Source organism: Saccostrea cucullata, unplaced genomic scaffold, assembly GCF_032062105.1.
Source record: "Saccostrea cucullata isolate Sc308-1 unplaced genomic scaffold, CSIRO_AGI_Scuc_v1 ctg6326, whole genome shotgun sequence".
NCBI classification, from domain to species: Eukaryota; Metazoa; Mollusca; class Bivalvia; order Ostreida; family Ostreidae; genus Saccostrea; species Saccostrea cuccullata.
In genome coordinates, this window is record NW_026938423.1 from 52,033 (window position 1) to 67,314 (window position 15,282).

The window sequence follows — 15,282 nt, forward strand, 5'->3', positions numbered from 1 at the left end:
CTCAAAATGTTTTCACAGAGCCAGATTTTTTCTGTGTAGGGAAACAATCCAAAGCTTCACCAAAAGATCTGCAACAGATCTGCTTCCTATTAGATAGAACCCCCGGGCATCGAGTGATGTCAGTACAATTGTTCTTCTCGCGACCTTCCAAATCTACGAAAATATGAAAAACGCTGCCAAAACAGTAAAGGGCAGAGATACAAACGATAACCATCGACGAAAGACTCAATTAAATCAACGATGATTGCGTGTATCCCATTCATTTAGAGTATTACATTTGTTCCATTGAACAAATAAAAAACATTTGTATTGTGACAATCTCTCTGCATTCCATCACCGTAAAACCGACAAAACACACAATCCCTGAATCTGCCCCCTAATCAGGGACGCCGCTGCTGAGTTTGTATAATGAAATTACTCCGAAATTATTGGAATAACTAGGTTCTTGAAGTTTGCACTCTGGCGCGATCTTATTGTGGATCTGGGTAATTAGGGACCCAGCATCCCCGAGCGAAACAGATCGTCAGTACGCTACAGGAGTGTGTGTAGAGATTTAGAAAGAGAGAGGGTAAAGAAGCGGGGAAGCAAACCTTCCAAAGGGGGATAACCACTACTACTAGAACTTATGTAGACGTACTGAAAGGAACTGTCTCTGACACGTGCAACTAACGTGCTTTTGAATTTACACCCAAAAGACACACAAGTATTAGCTTACCTAAAAAGCTTGTCTGACGTGGTTTGCTTTAATTCATAAAGCGGAAAGAAATAATATATATATGTTATGTAATTTCTTTCGTTCGATAATATACTTTAATAATCTTTCATAGACCATGCGTAAACAATATTGTATACAAATTTAGAACATTAAATTTAAGTTCCTGGCCCCAGGATCATGAAACTAACTAAGACTTAAGTCAATTTTTAATCGCCGATAAAATATTTATTAATTATGGAATTTATTTCTTGATTTGCACACAACAACACCTCTGCGAAACAATATTAAAAATATCTTAATTTTGGTCTGCTTGACAACATTTTATTATAGAATAAAGATTTTTGTCTTAAGCTTAAGATGTTTCTAGATCTCGGGGCCAGCATTTTACAGGTAATGTTTTACATGTTAAATTAATGACCTAACTGATTTTTTATTCAACAAACAGAGTAAAATGAAGGTTGTAAATAATATCAATGGGAAGATCTTTGTTTGGTCACTTAATGGGCGCGTATATGAAAGCAGGGATAACAATCTTGGAATAGCATTAAATACATGTTGACCATTCCCCTGCTGTTCTTGAGAGCTTTCATTGCTTCTCAAACCATCTGATGTACAATGATTCTCTACTGAACACCGTTACGTAATTGATTTATGAAAATCTGAACTGAAGTATCTAGGAAAAGGAACCAGAAGATGCAAACTAATTTACAATGTAATCGTCGAAAATATAATCGATAGGAGTATTAAAGTATAACACTTCAGCCAACATACAATTCTATTTTTCACAATAAAGAATTAAAAGCGAACTTGAATAAGACATTGTTTTCTATTTACACTGCATTTTTCTCAGGCACTGTATTTTCAGTTTTTTTCAAATAAGAGAAAATATTTGTGTGCCTTATGTTTAGGTCCTAGTAATTCAATGTCAAAGGTATAATTTTACAGAAAAAAGCAATCAAACAATTAACCATAACATGTAAATGTCTTAATCTTTGATACACAACACAAAAATAACAGTGAGATTTATATGATAGGGCATTTTTATTCTAGAGAACTAAAGCGGACATGTTCAATATGAAAGCACAGATTATATTAAAGACAAAATCATCCAGTAATGTAAATAAAAGCTCATTTCCACCTGGAACGAACTACATGCGTCTTTGGAGATTATACAGGTTTCGAAATTTCCACCATCGAACTATCTAAACAATTTCATGGAACGACTGCATAAATAAGCCCTGGTTAAATCTAGTACTGTCTGACGCCGTGACGTCAGAAATAAATCTTTGACAATGCAATCTTGGAGGGAGGATTTAGCTGGCAGTGTAGGCGGATCCATCTTTTCCTCTCATGAAAAATTCACACCATTGTGATATTCTTTAGACATTTAACAAAACTTTAAAATTTGGTTTTATATATTAAATATAAGCATTTATCAGTATACCATAGGGTGTAGAATTTATACTCTGTTGTGATATTTGTTTGATATTGGTAAATTAAGTAGGAATGTCCCCGTGCTATGTAAGCGAAATCCACAAAGTACAACGGTGACAAAATGGCTCTGAATGAGAAATATAAAAAAGTATTTAAAGGAATATTATTTTCAAGTGACGAGAATTAAATTAGTTAAATATTCTCTAGAGAAACATTATTTTCAGACAATAATAAAATAATTCAATTAAATCATACAAACAAAGGAAAGGACTGTCAAAATAAGTATTGATTTTCGGAAGTTAACAATATTAGCTTTCCGCCTTCATAAATAAGAAGAAGAATTGTATATAATATATATATATATATATATATATTTAAAAAAATACATGACTTACAATTTTACCTATTACATACTAGGTACAAATTTTCGCTTATATATCTATATATAGATAGATCTTGTTAAGTTCATCACAGGGAAGTCCTATATCAAATTGAATTAACTTCCGTTATTATATATTTCATTAAATCAAAATTGAATCAAAATAATCAAAAAACGTTTATAAATGAAGAACATCTCACTTATATCGATGTTTGAACCGGAACATTGTTCTGAGGGTTTACAATTCACAAGGTGTCATTATTTCACACATTTCTTCTCTAGCAGGAGAGTTCACATTGGAGTTATTGTATGGATATATCTAAACATGTTACAGTGTATACAGCCTTGGTGGGTGTTTTCTTGATTAACTTTCGAACTTCTTCAAAAACTATCGGAGTTTGTAAATCAAAGTAAGCTCTATATTAGCTTATTTATTTTAAATGTTAAAATATAGCCCATTGCAGAATTTCAATCAATATAATTATATATATACACTTAAAAGTAAATACATTATTTGTAATATCTATTGTTACATCATGTCTATAACTAAATCATGTCTATATTTCAACCATGTCTATATTTATATGGTTGTCTTTAAGTACAACAGAAAGAGAGTGCTGTTCTGATTATATACTGGTGGACGGCACGTGTAAACGTAAGTATTCATCTAACAGGGGAATGCACGTGTAAACGTAAGTATTCATCTAACAGCGGAAGGCACGCGTAAACGTTAGTATTCATCTGACAAGGGGAGGCACGTGTAGGAAGGCACGTGGAAACGTTAATATTCATCTGACAAGGGTACGGCGCGTGTAAACGTTAATACTCATCTGACAAGGGAAGGCACGTGTAAACGTATGTATTCATCTTCTCATCTAATAACGGAGCGCAATTGGTTCCCAGGGAATTCCAATAGATTGTTGGAAGACTTGGTCTCCAAAAACCACATCGATATTGTCAATCAGAAACTCAAGCATCTTCTTGATGTCAACTTCAGAGTACTTGTGTGTGCAATCAGAATCTGCTTTAACAAAATAATTTTGCAAATGACCAAAGACCAGGTGAGTAAATTTACGTATAAACGTTTATACAAGTATTTATCTGACAAAGCTAATGCAAATACTTTAAGACATGGCATTTTTACAAGGTATGTATAAAAATATTGGTATTGTACTTGTTATGCATCCTGGTACTGCTTCATGCATATAATGACGTACATACTCTAACAAGGAGCGTGCAGAATTTTAAAAGTATTTTTCAGCTATTTAGATTACAACAACTTCCTTTTTAAAACAGTTTTGCAAGACATGTTGAAAAGGGTTAATCAAGTTTTCAAGCATAATAGATTTCTTCCGCAATTATTTTAAATATGTTGACATTCGCATTTTATTTAATAAAATTGATGAACAGTTATATTCAAAGCATAATATTGCAAAGGTCAATACGTTTACTATATTTAAATTATTCTTCTCAACAACACGTTTTTTAACTTGTTTGATTCTATATTTTTAACTCAAATAATATGGTGAAATAAAGCTGTTTTATACTTCCTGGACATTGAGTAACTACCCAATATTTTTTTTTATTTCAAATAAAACAATGTTATAACGTTAGTAGTTTTATCTTTAAATTCTTTATTTTCTAGATGGAGATAACAAACAGTATTTAGTATCCAAGTCCATAAAACAATACAAAATAGGAGCAAAGGAAACACGGACCTCGGAAACATCAGAGGTGTGATCAGGTGCCATGGAGGAGTGAGCATCCCCTGCCGACCGGTCACACCCGCCCGTGTGCTCCTTGTCATGAGTCATTGGTAATAGCGAAAAACATCAGTCGTCAATTCAGTGTATAAATAATGGACTAACAATTAGTATGAAAAACGTCAGTCAGCATTTGACTCAATGATAAATTGTATTTGCTGGTCATTGTATCAACCATAGAACATACGAAATGATAACTTTAAACGAGACTGCTAATATTCTTGTTTCATAAACTTGCTTGTCAATAATTTGCCTCGATTTAGAAATTGTTCATACGTAGAGCATGCTCTTGCGTATCGAATCAACTGAGATATATACACTCCGTATGCAGGTGATGAAGATATATTGCTGCAAAAGTAAGGGAAGATGACGATTGAAAAGTTAAAGTCATCACCTTTTACATATAGCTTAGTTGTTAGATTACCATTAACGTCATATTTTAAGTAAAATATCCAAGTATGAAACATATGTGTCAGACTCTGTGGCATCTTTTTTCTCAAGCTCGCCAGGATATATCGTATCGACAATACGTCGCCGATATATCTAAATATCGAGATAAAGGCCACAGCAAGTGTTTTCTTCTTTTCACATGTAAGATTTTGCACGAGTTCTGCTTCATATGAATACAAAAATAAATCTGCTAATAACGGAGCGCAATTGGTACCCATGGGAATTCCAATAGATTGTCGGAATTGTTGAAATCAAACAATTTCTAATATTCAATATTTTAATTTCTCTGTATATGTTAAGGTAAATGACGAGCCTAGGTTTATACAGCTTTAGTGCACGATAAGGTTACATTTAATAAATTGACGTGTCTGCCGACTAACGTTTTTCGTACTTTTTAAACCATTATTTACAGGCATATATGGCGTATGTACAGTGAAAATTATTAGACTAAAATTATAAGAACTTATAATTTGTATCATTACTTTATATAAAGATAAAACTTTTCCGTAAATTACAAAATCTAAGTCAATTGCGTTATAAAGATATCACAATTTAATTTGGATTATCAGAATTTTCTCCGACTCGGAAGAAAATACAAAAAATTTAAATAACACATTACAGAGAAGATAAAATCGTATTATTAGATGAAACGAGGTGTTCTCCGCGTTTAGAATTGTATGATAAGCTTTAATTTATATGTATCAACTATATTTCTTTACTTAATTTTGTATTTTTCAAAAATATATTTTTTGATCAGTTACGCCATATATGGGTTTACATATAGTGTCTACAGCTTTTTCCGTTTTTCCACGATCATGAAAACGACCACATTGCGGGTGTGATCGATCGAAAGGGGATGTTAACTCTTCCGTGTCACCTGATCCCACCGCTGAAATTTAGGAGGCCCGTGTTTGGTCTGTTACTCATTTGTATCGTTTGAATAGACTTGTTAGCTTAAACATTGTCCGTTGTCACAATATTTTAATAACATGTAATTCTTTTACAGCATGTATAGGTCGATATGGTAAAGACTGTCAGCAAAAGTGTGAATGTGGTCACTATGGATTTGGATGTCGATATAGGTGCAACTGTACCGAAACTCAGAGGTGTGATGTCAAGATCGGCTGTGTCGGTAAGCATATAGCATCCATCTATCATTTAAAAATTAGAGTTTAAGAGTAATTAAATATTTCAAATTTTGGCATTGCTTTTTTTTTATACTACAAAGACCTTCTGTCTGAGACGACTGACTGCAAGTGCATCAAATCCTACCAAGGAGAGATCATAGGGGCGCTGGGCGTAACATTTGGCTTGATATGCTTGGCCGTGGCAGGTGCTCTTACCAGGCGATCAAAATTGTTGTATGGTAAGTAAGGTTGTAATATTTATCAAATGTATTATTTTTTCTCGTTTTAAATACACTGATTATATTTTCACCGTGCATAACAGAAAGGAAATTCATAACACAGAGCAGCGTTGATGATAAATCTACAGATAAAGACCAAAAACCTCTGAGTGAGCAATATCTTACTCCCATCTCTAATCAAGACAAATCGGTGAAGTCATCGGGTCATCTTCCAAAGAAACAGAGGAGGACAAAATTGGACCAATACCAAATGACAGAGGTTGCTGATGAAAGTCATGAATACAAGCCACTTCACCAGCCACGAGAGGATGTCACTTCTAGACCAGAAGGAAATGTTTCGGAATTCAGGCATTCATATGAAGAGCCAAAAAGCAGATACGATGAAATTCCAGATTACCAACATCTGAAAGAACATCGAGAAAGAAAACAACACCAATACACTTCTATAACAGGGTCTTCCAGATCCCATGTATAGTATCAACCCTTTAGGTTTGATTATTATTAATAATGTAAAAAAGCAATAAATACTTTTTTAATTATTAATCAGTCTTTATTGATTTCTTTAAAATCATCATCAAAAAAAAACAATAAAATAAATGACAGAAAACAAGATATCTCCTAGCTAGTGCGTCCATTTTAAAATTAGTCATTTGACATTCTAATCAATTATCCAGCCATTTTTAAAGCCATATTATCCACGCATTTCCTTCACCATCACTGACGACTAGTTGATTCTGGCTGGAAATAGACAGACCCCGGGGGCCTGGGGGATGGACTTCTAGGATCCCCAGGAGATCCCCTCGAGGGGACAGCTTCACAATACTGCCTCCAGCGCGGTCTGACACATAAACATTATCATCGGAATCCGTGGCCACGCCCTCTGGTTCCCAGTCAGAAATCCCTTTAAAGAACACACTCTGTTTTTGTCCCTCGTGAAATCTAGTGACCGAGTTTGATCGTTTTTCAGTCCAAATAAAATCTTGATTTTTATTCTCAGTTATGTAATTCATATCCACTTTTCTGCCAATGGGAATGTACCGAATTCTTTTTCCTCTCGTACTATAACATCTGAGGTCAGTAAAATCCCTGTTTCCAATAATGACGTCCTGTCTGGTTGTTTTCACTATCGGGTAGGGATGAGTGCGGGTTGGTGTATAACAATATATCTTTGTAAATGATTCGTTTCTGGTCTCTAAGTGAACGCCGGATGGGAAGTCAGATGCAATCACGCCACCAATACACGCAATCCTCTCAACTGATCCTTCGTGTAAATCCTTATACCAAAGACATGATCCTTTAATGTCAAAGACTTTAATCCTTTGATTTGCTTGGTCCCCAACAGCAAAAGTCGAATCTGTCAGCCAACAAACGTCGTTAATGACGGCCGGGGCGTTATCGGATGGGATACGTAGAGGAATGTGAGAATGATCTTTGACTTTAATGGTCCGAATAATGTCGGGACTAAAAGTTTCAGCTACTTTCTCAACTTTCAATGCTTCTTTAGGTAATAATACCTTAATTTTCGACTTATCCTTATCGTCATCATCATCGTCGTCATCATCTGTAATATTTTCATTCTCAGAACCTGTTCTTTCATCATCCGAGTCTGAATCATATAACATGTAGTCAAATCCAGAAGCTCCTTCTTCTTTAGGGGTTTCTCTCATTATTTTTTCTTCAGTTTGTTTTTCTGCTTTTTCTTCTGAATAAGGAATGGGGCTTTCAATTTTTTCTTTCGTTTTTGATATACCCCTGTTAGAAAAACCACCAATTGGAATTAGTGTATCTTCCTCGCCAACAAGTCGAGCGGTTTTTGGAATTCCAGATTCATCTGTTTGTTGGTCATGGTCTTTTTCATTTTCTTCTTTAACAGCAAATATTTGGGGAATACAAAATTCTAATATGCTAAGTTTCAAATCAGGAATTGATGGAAACTCCATCTTTTCTCTCCTACAACCGGTGCTTTTGACTCTTTGAAGTAATTCTCTAAAATGAATAGATTCCTCCGCTAAACCCTGCTGTAGAAGGGTTTCGCAGAATAGTCGCGATTTCTGCGTGCTTTCTGAGCGCTTGTGTACGGATTCTAATGCCTCTGATAATGACAATTTTACGACTTCAAATGGATGAGACAATGCCATCTCGGCTGCAGTGGCTTGTTGCTGTATTTCTTGAATAAGTTTGTCTCGTGTTTCTTCTACGAGCTGTAACAAACCTCTTTCTTTACTTTTCACCTCTTGGAGTCGTTTGGCAATTTGCATCTCATACTCGTCATCAACTTCTACTATACTCTCGTACATCTGTAAAATATTTGAGAGATTTTCTTGCACCTTCGATGCAGCATCTCTGAGCGGCATACATTTATGTTGCTTGTGAGTTGTTTGAAAACATTCAAAGCAAACTGGAGTGCTACACTGTATACAGAATTCTATAATTTTTTCACTGTGTTCGGTACATTTTGTTTCGTGGAGCTTTCGTAGCTCAGATGAATATTTGGGGTCTGCTCTGACATCATTGATGCTCATTACGTCATGATTTCTTGTAATCCGGGTTCCGCAGTGACGTTCTGCACACGTGAGACACAACCAATCACCGCAGGTCAAACAAAGAGAACTCGCTTCCTCAGACTTACCATGCTCCTCACAGAACGAACAACAAAAGTGACGATTAGAGTGGAGAATTTCCTCCACTTTTCCGATGTTTGTGATGAATGTATTCGGAGTCAGGGTATCAATCGACTGATTTGACAGACTTGTATGGTTTCCACAAAGCTCGCATACGACAACGTCCTTGCTGGCTGCCTGTTCTTGTTTGATGACGAGACATTCTGTACAGAACGAATGGAGACAGTCCAACAACCGTGGTTCTGTTAATCTACGATCACATATCCCACAATTCAGCAGCCGTTCCCGTTCTGCTCGGTTTAACGTAGCCATCGTGTTTTCAAGTGTAGTAATTGAAGTCCTTTGCCATAGTCATGATTTCAATCTACAAATAAAAAAAATAGATGAAAAGAATATCAAGGAGAATAACCTGTTTCTATTAATCAAACTGAAATATAATCCGTGGAAGAGTGTCCTTTTCTGATATTTGTAAGTACCAGTATGTCAAATGACAGTCATTTTCCTTGCTCAATACTCAATTCCTAGACATCCCCCCCCCAAAAAAAGCAAAATTTAATAAAAAATAAAATAAGCGGTTTTGAATATACAAAAAAAAGTTTAGAACTGTCTTTACCGGAGATACTTTCAGCGTGTAAAAAGTGTAGTATATTTTATGAAATTATGCATATTATAAAACATATGAGAGAAAAAACGTAAAAAAAATATACACAAAGAAAAAAATTTGAAAAGCATAAATAGGAAAATGTGTAACTGAACTCGAGATATCAATATCTTTATTCCAGCAATCATTGATGTCGAAAGGACAATTTAAAACAGAAAGATACATTTTAAGATAAAATATGAGAAAAAAATTGAATAAATATTTCATCAACTTCAGAATGAAGATCTTTAACTAAAAATAATTTAATTTCACTTGTATCAAGCAATTTCATTGGCTGAATCATTCAGAGGAACATATAATATTTTGGATAACATAACTTGCCTACGTCACAATGAGTAATGTCAAAAATGTATAACTCCGCTTGACGTTACTTTTAAAATAATGCTCAATTTGAAGTCTTTTTCCGGAGGAAATATTGACTCATTGTCTACACTAGAATTAAATTATAAGGAATGAAGCTAATTTCAACTTATGTTATCCAATATAACAAAACTTGGGGCAGTTTACGCTTTTTTTATAAACCGCTTCGTGGTTTATTAAGCATAAACTGCCCCAAGTTATGTTATATCGGATAACATAAGTTGAAATAAGCTTCATTCCTTAATTATCCTAATATTATGAAAAGCAATTGTTCCTAATAAAATTTTTCAATTGTGTTTCTCGTTATGGGTAGTATTTGATTTACAATTTGTCATATATATATACGGTGGATTCCTTGAGGTGTTTCCATCCTCACAATTTTAATGGTTCAAAATACAACAAGAGGCCCATGGGCCACATCGCTCACCTGAGCACTGTGGCTAGGAAAAAGTAGAAATTGGTTTATTATTGAAAAGTTTAAATCCGAAAGTACCGGTAGTCCCATGACCAATCATGGCTTTGCTATTCTTGATAAGATGATTTTAAATTTTAAAGAATTTTTCTATATATGTGATTGTCTATGTAAAACTTTGATCGGCCATTGTGGCCCCGCCCTTTTCCCCAGGGTCATGATTTAAACGAACTTAAATCTACACTACCTGGGGATGCTTCATTATAAATATGATCAATTATAGCTTTTCTATTCTTGAGAAGAAGAATTTTGAAAGAATTTTCCTTAATATTTCTATGTAAAACTTTGGTCGGCCATTGTGGCCCTGCCTTACCCCCAGGGGTCATGATTTGAACAAACTTCAATCTTCCCTACCTGAGAATGCTTCCATATAAATATGATCAATTATGGCTCTGCTATTCTTGAGAAGAAGATTTTTAAAGAATTTTTCTATATATTTCTATATAAAACTTTGGACGGCCATTTTTGCCCCCGACCTACCCCCGGGGGTCATGATTTGTACAAACTTTAATCTACACTACCTGAGGATGCTTCATTATAAATATGATCAATTATGGCTTTGCTATTGAGTATTCTTGGGAAGAAGATTTTTAAAGATTTTTTCTATATATTTCTAGGTAAAACTTTGGTCGGCCATTTTGGCCCCCATCCCATCCCCGGGAGTCATGATTTGAACAAATTTGAATCTACACTACCTGAGGATGCTTCATTATAAATATGATCCATTATGGTTATGCTATTCTTGAGAAGAAGATTTAAAAAAAAAAAATCTATATATTTCTATGTAAATCTTTGGTCGGCTATTGTGGCCCTGCCCTACCCCAGGGGGTCATGATCTGAATAAACTTGAATCTATACTACCTGAGGATGTTTCCCCATAAGTTTCATCTTTCCTGGTATGCGGTTCTTAAGAAGAACATTCTTTAAAACATGCCACCAAATTTTCATTAATTCTCGATTATCTCCCTTTGAATGAGGGCATGGCCCTTCATTTGAACAAACTTGAATCCCCTTCACCCAAGGATGCTTTGTGGCAAGTTTGGTTGATATTGGCCCAGCGGTTCTTGAGAAGAAGTCGAAAATGTGAAAAGTTTACAAACAGACGGACAGCTAGACAGACGGACGCCTGACAAAATTTGATCAGAAAAGCTCACTTGAGCCTTTGGCTCAGGTGAGCTAAAAACTGCATTTATTTTCATTTAATATACTTTAAATTTTCCAATTATTTCAAAAAAATGTAAAGGTCACCATATTATTTAAGATGTGGTATGTCAATACAAAAATATTGTACATTTTTTGTTAACAGTATTATGAAAATATGTAAAAACTGGTTAAAATGCATAATTCTAATGCTGAATGTTCTTAAATACTTCCTACTTATAAGATTATTTTGAATTGTGAATATCAGGGAAACTATTTTACATTTGAAGTACAATAAAGTTTATGCCTAAATATTTACATTTCCAATAAATTTCCACTTCTTTACAAAATAAAATGCAGTATATTTTCTCATGAACTACATTAGGTATGTATCACAAATAAGCATGAATATCTCCATTGTTACATCATAATACCGCTCTTGACGTCAAAAAGCAAAAAACATAGTGCAAACTGTTTTATTTTAAAAATGACAGTTGAACGGCGTAAATTTATGGCAAGTCATCAGAAAAATAATGTAAATATAAGGAATGATTTTTTACAAGATTTATGAGGTATATGAACTATAAGGCTTCATGCTGGTATATTTATTATGATGCGCTAACGCGCTTCATGAAATAGGCCGGCGTGAAACGTCGTAGTTCATAACCTCATGAATCTTCAAAAATTAAATTCATTTCTTAAATGAAGAGAACTTCTGAAGGAGTTATTGCCCTTGTCAATATTTTTTTAAAGATTGAATAGTTGATTAAAAACGAAAATATGCATTTTAAAAATTTTTTAACTTAACAATATTTAATTATCATAACACCTATTCTAAAGCACTCTTCCAAAAGATATTGTTCTATTAGGTATGAATTGAAACTTTAAATTACAGCTTTTGCAAAAGTATATATGACATCATAGGAGGGTGGAATTACCTTAATATTTACTTTATGAGTCATTGTTAAAATCTGCGGAAATAAAATATTGGGAAAAAATCAACAAATTCCTTGCGTTTTGAATATTTTTTCTTTTAACTGTTACAATAAAACATATATAATCCACACAAATTGGATAATTTTCATATTCAGTGGTAAGAGCAGCTGTCAGACTAATAATACAGGGGTCCCGAGTTCGTTCCCGGTCTAGCCAAAATTTAATATATATTTAATGTATGTTTACTCATTCATCCTTTCCATATAATACAATAAGATCTAATCAACCCATACACCATACGTAGTCTAATACTAAATCTAAAACTAAATCATAGTCTTTCATGTGACATATATATCCTCTCATTCGCTGTTTTACAGTTCTAGTTTAGGCATTATTTATTCAAGATAAACATGGATCCATTCATGGCGAATAAAGGTAACTTATTCATGTTTACATTCCTTATACAGTTCAAGTCTTGTTAACTGAGTGTGTTAATATTTATGAGTGAAATTCACATCCGTTTTGACTCTTATGATTCGTCATTTACCGGTTGTAATCACTTTCATTAATATTTCCCTATCTTTGATCATCATTTAAACAGCCGACCTACCTCTTTCTCTAACTGCTGACACCTATCGTTGTTTTACTTCTCATAAATGACCTCTTTATCCCTGCCCTGTTCCATGAAAAAAGCTAAGGTTTTACTTTCGTTTTAGATATCAACAAAATAATAATAAGGAAACCCCTAGGGGACTTTTAACAAAATTTATAAAGCTTACCGATTTCTATCACTAATAGAATATTCTTATCGGATTTAGGATGGTTGTCATCCGCATGCAAAGAATGCGATATATTTCAGATATATAAAATGTAGAATTTTATATTTAATTCATTTTCCTTGATTTTTAGCTGATATTAAGAGCCATTCTCTGTAATGATTTAAAATTTTATATAGGAGCTGTGAAACGCATAGTCTCAGAATTTATCCAAACTCTCTATGATAAAAGTGATTGATACTCTAAACTGAAATCATGCAAAAATTGGTTGCTATGCTTTATAGTTACGTACCATGGTAACATGTCTTAAAGTTCGAAAAATGACATTTTTTAACATGTTTAGAGCCCCATAGTTAACATTTGCGGCAAAGCAAACAATTGGCAATCACTGTTTCCAAAAGTTGAAAGTCAGTCTTCTCAAATGCATGAAAAACATTTTTGGTAAATCAATTATCACATACGTTACTATGGTAACAATCTAAACAAATTATTCAAAAGTAAAAAAAAAAATTCATTGAATTTTATAAAGTCATACATGTAAAAATTAAAAGCAATTATAGGATAAAATGTGACCAAATAATAGAAAAAAGAGCCCTGAAACATATACCAAGAACAAAATGTGAAATTTCATTTTGGTTGGCAATGGTTGCCAAGGTTTTTATACCACAGAGAGCTTTCAAAGTAACACTCTGTATGTTTAAATCTGATTCTATCTTTTAAAAAAGCACATTTCCTAATAACTAATGATCAATTTTTAAAAATGTTGGTGTGCTCCTAGTTTTCCCATTTGAAAAAATTCAGATTAGATTCTTTAAATTGAGCGTTGCTATGGAAATAAGCAGAAAATATATGCTTAAAAACCTGAAAAATATTTTCGTTCCTTGGATACGTACCCTTAAATGAAGATTCCCAAAATATTTATGATTGATATTTATTAACAGCTAACATGACCTTTAATTCTGACTATCATCCAATCTTTAAGTGGATGCAAGAAGTTGGCACAAAGGGTTTAATATTGATATAAAGTTCACAAAATCGAACATTTTCCCTTCTTGGTAACCATAGCAACAGTGTTGTTTTCCTCATCAAATTTTATCAATATATGATATTCAACTTCAGTTCTAACAGATAAGTACTATTCGAGCTGAATCCTTTAATTTGTTTTTTGATTATATAATGGCAATTTAATTCTTAATGCTGCGAAAAATAATTAACTTTTAAGCACTGGTACTTTATTTCCATGGTAACACTGCAAAGTAGCAATTATACCCAATTTTTCTTATGGTTTCGGTGATGAAAAGTCCTATGGATGCATATTTGCCAGTCTTGAATTTTCATGTTTTTCCTCAGGACAGTAGCATTAACCCAACCTTAGTTACTGGTTTTGCATGCTTACACTCTGTTACCATGGCAACCATAAAAGTTATTTATAGAATAATATTGCTTATACTTATATACTTAAGGTCAAACATTTTCACTGTATTTCTTAAGTCGTTGATTGAGTTTGAGTATGTAACACCTACCATTAGTGAATACGGAGTGTTTTTCAGCATATTTCAGCATTTTGGATGTATTCCAAATGTACCCTTGGTTACCACTTACTTAGAGATATATTCTAAACAGTTTCTTTACAGTATAAGTGACATCACGGTGTCATGTTTTTGTGAGAATTGTTTGTTTGCTTTTTCTAGTTTTTATTAAGCCACAGTCAAGATTTAAAGTGGCTGAAAATCTCGATTTTCAAAATTTTCCGGCTGTTTCCATGGCAACCGAAACACTTAGCAACAAAATTTTGTTGGATATTTGTTTCTGGTGTCAAGTACAAGTCATGGGTGAAGTTTCATCAAAATCGGTGACCATGCCCGGCTACGAAGTTCAAGTGGTTACAGAAAATGGCAATGAAAATGTCTTGTCAAATGTTAAATAAATATTACGTCACAGTTCAGTGGTAAGACGAAAAACCTTAACGAAAAATCTGAATTGAGATGACGAAAAGTAATCAACACAGGCACTTGTTTCGGAAATAAATTTTTAACCCATAGTTTAGTTATTACCGTATAAGTAGAATTTTTAGCGTGCATTTAATTTTGGCATTATTAGCGAGGCTGCTGTCATCGCTAAAATTGAATACCAAAAAAAATTAATTGCGTATTATTTGTAATAGCTTCTTTAGTTAGCATTTTGAAATCGCTAAAATTATTTCTCGCTA

At 33.6% G+C, this 15,282-nt stretch overlaps 2 protein-coding genes across 2 annotated transcripts; one reads left to right on the top strand and one right to left on the bottom strand.

Annotated features, from left to right (window-relative positions):
• The first annotated feature begins 2,576 nt into the window (after positions 1-2,576).
• On the top strand, positions 2,577-6,599 carry LOC134250216 (uncharacterized). The gene is made up of 5 exons (XM_062732569.1): positions 2,577-2,938; positions 3,128-3,183; positions 5,748-5,873; positions 5,970-6,107; positions 6,191-6,599. The coding sequence occupies exons 1-5, from the start codon at positions 2,838-2,840 to the stop codon at positions 6,580-6,582; spliced, it is 813 nt and encodes a 270-aa protein (XP_062588553.1). The 5' UTR covers positions 2,577-2,837; the 3' UTR covers positions 6,583-6,599.
• Positions 6,600-6,703: 104 nt separating this feature from the next.
• On the bottom strand, positions 6,704-13,022 carry LOC134250217 (E3 ubiquitin-protein ligase TRIM56-like). The gene is made up of 2 exons (XM_062732570.1): positions 12,908-13,022; positions 6,704-9,092 (listed from the first exon to the last, which is right to left on the bottom strand). Exon 2 carries the CDS (start codon positions 9,038-9,040, stop codon positions 6,788-6,790), a length of 2,253 nt encoding a protein of 750 aa, XP_062588554.1. The 5' UTR covers positions 9,041-9,092; positions 12,908-13,022; the 3' UTR covers positions 6,704-6,787.
• Between the last annotated feature and the right edge of the window lie 2,260 nt (positions 13,023-15,282).

Coding starts and splice junctions, on each gene's coding strand:
- LOC134250217 (XM_062732570.1), bottom strand. CDS start 9,040: ATGGCTACGTTAAACCGAGCAGAACGGGAACGGCTGCTGAATTGTGGG.
- LOC134250216 (XM_062732569.1), top strand. CDS start 2,838: ATGGATATATCTAAACATGTTACAGTGTATACAGCCTTGGTGGGTGTT. Junction 5,874..5,969: donor TGTCAAGATCGGCTGTGTCG/GTAAGCATATAG, acceptor TATACTACAAAG/ACCTTCTGTCTGAGACGACT. Junction 6,108..6,190: donor GCGATCAAAATTGTTGTATG/GTAAGTAAGGTT, acceptor CGTGCATAACAG/AAAGGAAATTCATAACACAG.